Raw genomic sequence first — 11,457 nt, 5'->3', positions numbered from 1 at the left:
AGCATTTGGGAGGTGGAAGCAGGAGATAGTATAACTCTGGGCTACTCTGGGACACATGAGGCTCTGTGTCCACTTGACCTGGGTGCGGAAATCAGTATACATAGTGCTTGCCTAGACTGCCCAAGGTGTTTGATCAGCACCATTTGGAAAAACAGAATTCTGGGCGTGGTGGTAACATACCTGTGATCTCGGCACTTGGGAAATCAAGGTAGGAGGATTGCTGTGAGTTTAAGGGCCAGCCTAGGCTAACATAGTACAAGATCCTGGCCTCCCCAACTAGCCCCCTGAACCAAACCAAATCTCTATAAAGCAGATGTAATGGTACACACTTTTTACCTATCCTATGGTAAGACAGGAGGGTCTCTATTTTGAGACCAGCCTGGGCTATATGGGGAGACCCTATTTAAGTGAAACCCCTAAAGCCAAAAAACAAACAAACAAACCAAATAAAACCAAAACCACCACCACCACCAAAACCAAGAAACCCCAAACCAAAAAAACCTCAATAGAAGCTTTATTGACTCTGCTGTTGCTGGTGTTGTTTGTTAAGGGTCTGTTAGATGTGCTTATAATCAGATACCACCCATGGCTAAATGTCTAAATTTGACTTTTTTTTTTTTTTGAGACAGGGTTTCTCTTGTAGCCCTGACTGTCCTGGACTCGTTTTGTAGACCAGGCTGGCCTCCAACTCACAGAGATCCACCTCCCTCTGCCTCCCGAGTGCTGGGATCACAGGCATGTGCCACCACGCCTGGCTCTGATTTTACTTTCATATATGTGTCTGTAAAATTTACATAGTGGTGACTGAAAGTCAATTTAAATAATTGATTCCTAGTGATGTCCTCATGCTTTTTTAGGTTTATAATTTACTCTTTTTAGGTATTTATTTTACTTTAAAATTTGTATCTCTGTGTGGGCCTGTGTACATAATTGCAGGTCCTCCAGGAACCCAGAGGTGTTGGATCCCCTGGAGTTTCAGTTGCTCAAGCTGGGTGCTGGGACTCAACTCTGTAAGAGCAGCAAGAAGTACTGACCACTGAGTCATCTCCATAGCCCTGGTTTTGTTTTGTGTTTTCCAATTTTATTTTATTTCTTAAAAGCCAGGTCTCCCTATGTAGCTCAGGCTCTCCTCAAACTCAATGCTTCTCCAATTTAGCCTTCAAGGAGTGGGATTACAGACATGAGCCCTCATGCCTGCCTTCCTCTGGCTATTTTATTATTTAAAAAACAATTTATATCAGATTTACGTGTGTGTGTGTGTGTGTGTGTGTGTGTGTGTGTGTGTGTGTGTGTGTGTGTACGTACTCAAGTGCTGCCACATGGGTCCTAGGTTCTAAATTCAGGTTTTCAGGCCTGGTAGCAAACACTTATCCCCTGGTTTCTACCAACCCCCACCCCCCAACACACACCTATAAAAGACAGCCTGTGGCTATTGATTCTCTTTCTATGTAGGTCCTCATGCTGGGTCAGCTCTCTAGCCTCCCCTTTGCTCCCTCCCTACCCTTCCCTCACCCCCTCAAGTGTAGCCCTGGCTGTCCTGGAACTCATTCTATAGACTAGGCTGGCCTTGAACTCAACAGTGATCCACCTGCCTCTGCCTCCTCAGTGCTGGAATTAAAGGCGAGTGCCACCACGCTCAACTCCCTTTCCTTTTTTAAATACCACAGTAGGGGTCTGGAGAGATGGCCCAGTGCTTAAGAGCACTTGCTGCTCTCTGAGAGGACCCAGGTCAGTTCCCAGCACAACACTGGTGGCTTACAACTGCTTGTAACTCCTGAAGTTACACCTTTGGCCTCCATGGCACCTTCACTCATGTTCACATTCTTTAAGATAAGGAAAACAAACTGCATTTAATCAGTCTCTTATTGCATTATTGTGTATATTAAAATACACAATACTGCAATTACGAGAACTAATTGTAAGGGCTGTAATGGATCAGAGGTTTAAGACCATTTGATGCTCTTGCAGAAGGCCTGACTTTGGTTTCCAGCATGCAATCTGAACAACTGGAAATCATCTGTAGCAGCACTAGGGAGCCCACAACTCTCTAAGCCTCTTTAGGCACTAGGCATGTACACAGTGCACATACACACTCAGACATTCACTTACACACATAAAATAAAAGCTCTTTTTTAAAAAAGAACTAATAGATTGGTAGTTTTTCTTTTTTTAGAGTTTCCTGTACTTTGCATTCAAGACTTCTAGCTCCTGGGCTCAACTGACTTTCCTGCCTCAGTATCCCAAATAGCTTAGGACCATAAGGTTGTTCCAGCATGCCTGGATTGTTGTGCTTTATTGCAAAAATTGGCTAACAGCTCTGTTTTCGTTTTATTGATTTCCAGGGCCCCGAGGTTATGAGTGTGCTTCTGCTCTATAATGCCTCCTGCTATGGCGGACACCCTGGACATCTGGGCAGTGGACTCGCAGATCGCATCTGATGGCTCCATACCTGTTGATTTCCTTCTGCCCACTGGGATTTATATCCAGTTGGAAGTACCCCGGGAAGCTACCATTTCTCATATTAAACAGGTATGTTTATAGTTAGAATTTCTCAAGACTTAGCTTACTCTCTGTCTAACTTAGGGGAAAGTTTAGTATAGAAAATGCTACTTGTGCATATCATGTGGGAAGAGTGAGAGATGATTAAATTTCAGGCCATTGCATTTAAAATTTTTTGTTATGTCCTATTTTTATATATAAACATGTTTACTTCCCCACCTTTGTTTTTAATCTATATATAATATCTGTATTAAGAAACACTGGCACTAGTCGGGGTGACATGATGTAATCCCAGCCTTTAGTTGGGGGAGGCAGAGGGTGGGAGATGGAAGTGGGAGGAGGAGGCATTTGAGGTCATCCTTGACTGCATAGTAAGTCCGAGGTCAGCCTGGGCTATGTAGTGGACCCTGGTGTGGAAGACCAAGAAGGCTAGACCTTTCTGCTGTACTTCCTGACTTTTGAGCTTGTCAGAGTTCTTTCTTCTGTGATGATTTGGTTGTTGTCCCCATCCCCAGCACCCTTGTCGTGAGCCAGGACAAGAGTTTCCACTAAAATTCAACTGACACGTGAACTACTTTTTCCTTTCCTCCCCCATACCCCTCCCCCGAGCAGAATCTTACTCTGCCCTTGACTGGCCTAGAGCTCATAGCTGACTTCCTGCTTCAGCCTCCCAAGTGCTGATGTCAGTGGTGAGGGGACAGGCACAGCGCCCCGCTCTGTTGCATGTGTGTGGCGCGTGTAGCCTGCGCACCATGAGTACAGTGCCCACGGGGGCCAGAAGAGGGCATCAGGTTTCTTGAGACTAGTTACAGATAGTTGTGAACTAATAAGTGGGTACTGGGAATCAAACTCTGGCTCTAGGGGGTGAGTGTCTGATCTTCTACTGTGTAGGCTTTGGGAACCCAACTCAGGTCATCGGGCTTGGTGGTCTGTGCCCTTATTCACTGAGCCATCTCTCCCGTCCCATCCCTAGAGTTTCACTATGTAGCTTTGGCTGGCCTGGAGCTTGCTGTGCAGAGTAGGCTGGCTTCAGACACCACAGAGATCTGCTGCTTCCGTTTCCCAAGTGCTGGGTTAAAGGCTTGAGCCACTGGGCTTCACAGAGATGCTTGTGGGCTCCTTAACAATAAGAATACTGTTGTGATATTTTTAACAACAGTCAATCACATATACAGCCTTGGGTTTGGAGGTCTCTTTTACTGACCACTAATGAATCTAAATGAGATTGCCAGATGGTTCCTGGGGGAGCAGGGGTGCACCTGGCAGATTACAGTTAACAAGGGAAAGTCTAGATCACAGGGATGCAGGAAGTGAGCGTCTCTTCACTGTAAACACTGTTAAATGCTCTTTGAGATTCTGTGGAATCTGAGGCCCAAGGTCACGTACTCTGAGTCCTTAAATCTGCTTCGTTGCTAGTTTAAAACAAAATAGTTGCAACCTTCACAGGAGGTATTGCTTTTGCCCCAAGATCCCTCTCAACCACACTTATTTATCTCTATCTATTTGTTATTTATTTATACATGCATTTATGTGAGTGTGTATTTGGTGTGTGGCTGGGGTCATATGTGTAACTGCATGTGTGGAGGTCACAGGAAAACTTGCAGGAGTTGGCTTTCTCCTTCCATCTGGGAGTTCTAGTTACTGAACTTAGGTCATCAGATTTAGCTTCAGGGGTCTATCCATTGAGCCACCTTGCCTGCTCTCTACAGTGCAGTTACTACACTATACTAAGACTACTAAACCTAAAGGAAATTCACCAGTAACTACATATAAAACACAGACATTAAAAAAAAGTCTCATTAAATTATATGATTAAACTGCGACTAAATTGGAAGTTGCATAATAAAATCAGAAAAGTTGTAAGGCATACTTTATAATAACTGTCGATACACGAGGATTCTAAAACTGTAATTTTTTGTTTTTGTTTTTTTGAGACAGGGTTTCTCTTATGTAGCCTTGGCTGCCCTGCACTCACTTTGTAGACCAGGCTGGCCTCAAACTCCACAGAGATCCTCCTGCCTCTGCCTCCGTGACTGCTGGGATTACAGGTGTTTGCCACTGTGCCCAGCTTAAAACAAAACAAAATCCTGACATTAAGATTTACAATTCAGACATTTTTAGAGTTTCTTGTAGCTCAGGCTGGCTTTGGACTTGTATAATGGAGGTTAACATTGAATTTCTCATCCTCCTGATTCTGCCTTAAGTGTTGGGATTACAAATCCATTCCACTATACTCTGTTCAATTTTTTTTTTTAATTAGTCAAAGTTATTTGTAGGACTGGAGAGGTGGCTCAGAGGTTAAGAGCTCTGGGTGCTTTCCCAAAGGTCCTGAGTTCAATTCCCAGCAGCCACATGGTGGCTCATAACCATCCATAATGAGATCTGGTGCCCTCTTCTGGTTTGCAGGCATTACATGGAGGCAGAACACTGTACACATAGTAAATACATCTTAAACAAAACTAAGCAAAACACAACAAAAACCAAGCTGGACATGGTGCCACACACCTGTAATCCTAGAATTTGGGGAGGCAGATGCAGCCAGATCTCTATGAATTTGAGGCCAGCCTGGTCTACAAAGCAAGTCTAGTACAGCCAAAGCTACATAGAGAAACCCTGTCTCAAAACGCAAAACAAATACCCCCCCCCCCCCCCGGAAAAAAAAAAAAGGTTAGCTTTAGGAATGTCAAATATCATTAGTTCTTAATCTTTATGGGCAGTTTTCTTTGTATGTTTTGTGTGCTGTGTTACAGTACATGAGAATGCAGACCAATTCCCTATTTCACCTGTTCTAATTTGCTGGTTTGTGTTGTCAGGAGAATGATCTGTAATAGCTGTACTTTTGGCTTAGAATGAATAAGCTTATTAAATATATTAGCAAACAGAAGTAAAAGAACAAAAAGCACCCAAGATAGGCAGCAAAACACCATCAAATCAGGGCATACAAAACCTGGGCAGGAACCAGCTGGGGAAGTGGAGGCAGTCTTTGATTGGTTAGCTCCTGTGGTTGAATTTCTGAGTGACTCCCACTTCAGGTACCTCAAGGGCAACCTGTAGGAACTGTTCATCCAGCCGTTCGCAGGGACTCTTGGCATGTTTTGGTCTCATTGTCCCCGAGTTAGGTAGCCCATCTCATCCCTGGACAAGACAAACAGGTTTGAGTCTGAACTAGGGGAGGGAACAACCCAGTGTCTAGAGCCAACTTCTTAGTGAGCGCAAGTAGCACAGGACAACTCACCAACACAGTGTACACAGCATTTGCTTAAAAAAGAAAAGACAAGGAAAAAAACACTTCACTAGGCATGGTTGTTCATGTCTGTAATTGGAGACTCGGGCAGATGGAATACATTTAAGTTTGAGGCCAACTAGGATGTATAAAATATCCATCCACACATTAGGACAGCCTGAGCTACCATTTACATATAAAATTATACTCACTTCAACACAAAAAGAGAACCACTAGTCTATGTGGCATACATTCCCAAGTCAGGTTTTCATTCGCTTATGATAAGCTGTAATTCAGCTATTGGGCCCTTATACGAAATGATTAGCTTCTCTGCCACTGCCATCCCCCTCAGCTAGTGTTGTTAATGGCTGAGTTATCTCCAGCGCCGTGAGTTCTGACTTCTGCACACTGTGGCAATAGGTATCCTTGCATATGCGTCTTTGTACATGTGTGCCAGGATTCCAGATAACATCTTACTGTTTTCCCCTGCAGATGTTATGGAAGCAAGTTCACAATTACCCAATGTTTAACCTCCTTATGGACATTGACTCCTATATGTTTGCATGTGTGAATCAAACTGCTGTGTATGAGGAACTTGAAGATGAAACACGAAGACTCTGTGACGTCAGACCTTTTCTTCCAGTTCTCAAACTAGTGACTAGAAGTTGTGACCCAGCAGAAAAGTTGGACTCAAAAATTGGAGTCCTTATAGGAAAAGGTAATTTAAAAGTTTTCAGTATGGATTCTTTATCTTTGTTCTGTGTGTTAACATGGAAGTATCTTCTAATGCTTTATTTTCAACATTTAGTTTCTGGACTGATACGTTCAGGGTTTGAGAATAAGGTATGTATAGAACTGAGGGTTGAATGTTGACACAGCTCTTTAACGTGATGTTGCCACAGCACCCAAGGGCTTATATTTTATTCCCCCCCCCCCTCCCGCCAAGACAGGGTTTCTTTGTGTAGCCTTGGCTGTTCTGGACTCCTTTGGTAGACCAGGCTGGCCTTGAACTCATGGCAATCCGCCTGCCTCTGCCTCCTGGAGTGCTGGGATTAAAGGCATGTGCCACCATGCTCAGCTGCTTACTTGTTTGTCTTTTTAACCTCCCATAATTTGAGAAATTCCCCAATATATGGACATATATAATGGCCCAGATTGGTTTCTGTCTCACCATGTAGACCAGCTGAGGTCTTGAAATTGCCATCCACTGAGTGTAATGGTACATGCCTTTAATCCCAGCACTCTGAGTTAGAGACCAGACTGGTCTACATAGCAAGTTATGTAGAATGAGATTCTGTCTCAGAGAGATAGATTGAAATTGACATTCTTCTGCCTCAGACTCATAGGTGCAGATGTTGGAGGCATGCACTGCCTTACTTGGCTGAGAATCCCTTTCCTAATAGATGATGTTCATTTATTTTTTAATGAACTACTCATAATCCCTTCATAATATGAACTTATTTTGTATGTAACTGTTTACCAATTAAGACCATAAGTTGATAAATGTTTCTATAAATTAACTCATGTTCTTGACAATTTTTTGCTCTTTTATTGAAGTTACTTTTAATTAGAAATTATCTTTGTATAAAATAAAGATATAGCCATGATATCTTCAATTATTTCTAGGGACTGGAGATGTGGCTCAGTTGGTAGAATACTTGACCAGGATGCATGAATCCCTAGGCCCCCTTCAAGCAAGCAAACAATAATGGGCAGGGCAATGCATGCTGGAAGGGTCAGGAGTTCAAAATCATCCTCAGCTACATGGCAAGTTGGAGGCTAGCCAATGGCTACACGAGACCCTGTTGTGTGTGTGTGTGTGTGTGTGTGTGTGTGTGTGTGTGAGAGAGAGAGAGAGAGAGAGAGAGAGAGAGAGAGAGAGAGAGAGAGAAGAATTTCTGGAGAAAATTAAAGACATAGAGGCTCGATTCTTTCTTGCTGTAGAAATCTTAGCAGACGAGGTTTAATGTCTGTTAACATCCTGCTATACAGAAAGTGCTGATCCGATTTAGGAACTACATGGGGATTGGAAGACTAATCCCAAATCAGAAAGTCCTCTGGAGCCTTTTGGATTTGATTGGCCTGATTTGGTGAGATTCATTACATACAGTAGCATAATATGGTGCCTGCCTCCTAGCCCATCCCCAGCAAAAGCCAGCTCGAGGTTAGCTTTTCTTTGGGGCAGAGGGAATGACTCAGTCAGGTGCTTACCTAGCATTCCAAGTTGTTTTATTACATTTATTTACTTATTTGGGTATGAGTACTTGCTTAACACATGCGCTCTCTCTCTCTCTCTCTCTCTCTCTCTCTCTCTCTCTCTCTCTCTCTCTCTCTCTCTGTGTGTGTGTGTGTGTGTGTGTGTGTGTGTGTGTGTGTGTGTGTAAGTCAGAGAACACACTTGGCTGGTTTCCCACCAACTATGTTCCGGGGATTGAACTCAGGTCTTCAGGTTTGCTAGTCAGCATCTTTACCCACTAAGTCATCCTGTAGCCCCAGATTTAGATTACTTTTAATGGTCATTTTAATTTCAGATTAACTAGCTAGCCACCACTAACTGTTGCTAAGCTCACCAAATTTAGCAAATGAACGTACATGAAATATTACATAGGCTATGCTTTGGCTAAAACATGTCTTTGGGATTTAGCTACCGTAGGATTGAGCACATCGTTTTCTCATCCCACAGTCTTTACCCTGCCCACTACCACATAAGAGTGTGATATAAAGCAATAGACGCCACATTGCATGCAGTGGCTTGTGACATGCTGTTTTGTGTAATGTATTCTGCAAGTTGATCAAGCTATAAGTGATATTTATAGCACAAATTAAGCAGTTCATATGTTCTTAGATGTTTATTGCTTTTTAGGAGATCTGGCAAGTCTTTGAGATCATATGCTGAAAGCTTTTGTGTAGGAAGTCTATTTCAGAACAAGTCCGTCCTTTTCATACCTAACGAGTTGGTGTCTGCAGTTGCTGCTCCCTATAATGACTGTGTCCAGGGCTGCGTGAGGTCACGCCTCCTGAGAAAACAATAAACAATTACTTCAGTTTAACTTCAGGAACAAGGTTGCTGCCTCCTCTGTCCAAAGAAAACAATAGAACTTTTACAGCAGAGCTGTCCTGAGCAGGCTAAAAATACTGTTTCCTCTAGGAGGATGTGCTGGATATTTTCTTTACTGTTTATTCTAAATAATTGTATACAGGGTTGCGCTCTTTGTGCTCCGACTTCTCTCTCCTGTGAAATGCATGCTCCCCTGTCTTGTTTTCTACATCACCCAGGAAAGTTGAATCACAGCCAGGAGGCTTTATCAGCCTGCAGAGAAGGTTTGGCCTGGGTTTGGTTTCAGAGGTTTGTAATCCCAGCTGCTTGAGAGGCCAGGGAAGGAAGATCACAAGTTGAAGCCTTCAAGGCCGCCTTGCAACTTGGTGAGCCCTTGCCTCAGAGCCTCATTTCAGAAGAGAGCTGTGAGTGTAGCCCGGAGGCTCACAATGTGCCAGGCCCTGGGTTTGTGTCATACAGCTCCCCGTCCCCTCACCAGCGCGGGCATTTCTGTTCTGTTTCAGACTGGGTTAAGTATCTTGCCCAGGCTGGTCTCCAACTCTTGGCATTATTGGGCCTCCCGTGGCTATACTAGTTAGTGCTGATGTGGTCAGTTGCCAGCTTGCCTGGCAGTCTGTAGGAGTGTAGTAATATTTTTAGTGTGACCAAACTGTTTTCTCATGCTTTTTAAGTGTAATATTTGTCTATACGTCATATACTGTTTTCTATCATTTCTTAGGAGAAGGTATATGAAGAACTAAGTTTAAACTTAAGTTACTTAGCTGGAGTTATTAATGACATGTTTCTTTGTGTCACTGTTAGCCTTGGGCATCAAGCTCAAAGCCTCATGAGTACTAGGCAGGCGCATTATCTAGTTCCAAACTTTTATTTGTTTCTATAACTTTTAAAGTTTTAAAAAATTAATTTTAATACAACTAATTCTATTGAAAATAGATTTTATCCATACAATATATTCTAATTTTGCCCCCTCCCACTCCTCCACGTTCCACCTTCCCTCCTCTTCCATCTGGAGTCACTCCTTTCTGTCTTGTTAGAAAACAAAAAGACATCTAAAGGATAATAATAAAATAAAGTATAAGATGAAACAAAACCAAACCAATTGTAATAGGACAAAACAATCAGAAGAAAAAGAACCAAAGAAAAAGCACATACACGCACGTGTGCACATACACACACACACACACACACACACACACACACAGAGGAATTCTATAATATACACAAAGGACCTGTAAGGCTTTAAAAAAGAGGTCCTCACACAACACTGTGAAACCAAGAACCTCCAAAGATAAAGATGCCATTGACTTCATTTTTGTTCTTGGCCATTTACCGCTGGGCATACAGCCTACCATTAAGACTAGTTTGTTTCCCCAGTGAGACTTCCATGTAGAAAACTCATTTTTTCATTTGCGAGAGGTTATCAATTGGAGATAGCTCCGTGGAGGGATGGGAGCATGTGTCCACTTCTTCCGCTGTAGGATCCCATCTGGTGCAGACCTGTTAGGCCCGGTGCGTGCTGTCTCAGTCTCTGTGAGTTCACCTGTGCATCAGCCCTGCTGTTTAGAGGGCCTTGTTTCCTTGGTGTCCTCCATCCTCTCTGGCTCTCACACGCTTTCCACCTCCTCTTCTTCAAGGTTCCCTGAGCCCTGAGGAGAGGGATTTTATGGCATACTGTTTAGAGCTGAGTGTTCCAATGTCTCTCTTTACTGTTTACGTATTGTCTGGCTGTGGGTCTCTGTATATGTTCTCATCTGCTGCAGGAGGAAGCGTCTCTGGTGATGGCTGGACAAAGTGCTGATCCAGCAACATAGAATATAATTAGGAATATAACTAGCAATTGTATCGCTATATTCCTTTAGTAGAACAGTAGTAGTTGTTTTTTTCCTACATCCCAAGGCTGTCTAGTCTCAGGTTCCTAGTCACCCAAAGAGTCTTGAGTGTGGGATCCATCTCATGAAAGGGGGGCTTAAATCAAATCACGTATTGGTTGGCTACTTCCACAAGCTTTGTGCTACAGTTGCACTAGTTTGCTTCGCAAGCAGCACAGCATTATAGATGGAAGGGTTTGTAGCTGGGCTGTGCATGCAGAGTGCCTGCTGGTACCAAGAGCCCCAGCCAGTAGTAGTTTTATTTTTGAGACAGGGCCTTGCTATGCCACTCAGGCTGACCTTGACCTAGCTAGTCTTAAATTTGCGAACTTACTGCTTTTATCTTCTAAATTCCTCAGACTGTAGACATTTGCCACTATACCTGCCTGCTCTTCCCCATTTACAAAACAATAATAATAATAATAATAATAATAATAATAATAATAATAATAATAATAAATTTTTTTATTTTGGGTTTTTTTGTTTGTTTGTTTTTTTGAGACAGTCTCTCTGTGTTAGCCTTGGCTTTCCTGGAGTCTCTTTGTAGACCAGGCTGGCCTCGAACTCACAGTGACCCGCCTGCTTCTGCCTCCTAAATGCTGTGATTACAGGCATGCGCCACAATAATAATAATAATAATAATAATAATAATAATAATAATAATAATTTAATTAATGTATTTTTGCACTTGTTTATGTGTATGCTTGTCTGTGCACATCTGGAGGTCAGAGAACAAGTTGTAGGAGTCCATTCTCTCCTTCCAGCGTGTGGCTCCAGGGATCAACTTAGGCCATCCGCCTTGGCGGTGA

At 43.0% G+C, this 11,457-nt stretch overlaps 1 protein-coding gene across 1 annotated transcript in view; it reads left to right on the top strand.

Moving 5' to 3' along the window:
- Positions 1 to 2,359: 2,359 nt before the first annotated feature.
- The window catches only part of Pik3cb (phosphatidylinositol-4,5-bisphosphate 3-kinase catalytic subunit beta), a 71,328-nt gene continuing 62,230 nt past the window's right edge, over positions 2,360 to 11,457 (top strand). The window contains exons 1-2 of the mRNA XM_051140050.1: positions 2,360 to 2,529; positions 6,215 to 6,440. Of these exons, the coding sequence (XP_050996007.1) occupies positions 2,377 to 2,529; positions 6,215 to 6,440 (379 nt within the window). The 5' untranslated portion in view covers positions 2,360 to 2,376. The remainder of the gene's footprint in view (positions 2,530 to 6,214; positions 6,441 to 11,457) is intronic.

This window comes from Acomys russatus, chromosome 32, assembly GCF_903995435.1.
Source record: "Acomys russatus chromosome 32, mAcoRus1.1, whole genome shotgun sequence".
Lineage (NCBI taxonomy): Eukaryota > Metazoa > Chordata > Mammalia > Rodentia > Muridae > Acomys > Acomys russatus.
This window is presented reverse-complemented; position numbering and strand designations above follow the sequence as displayed.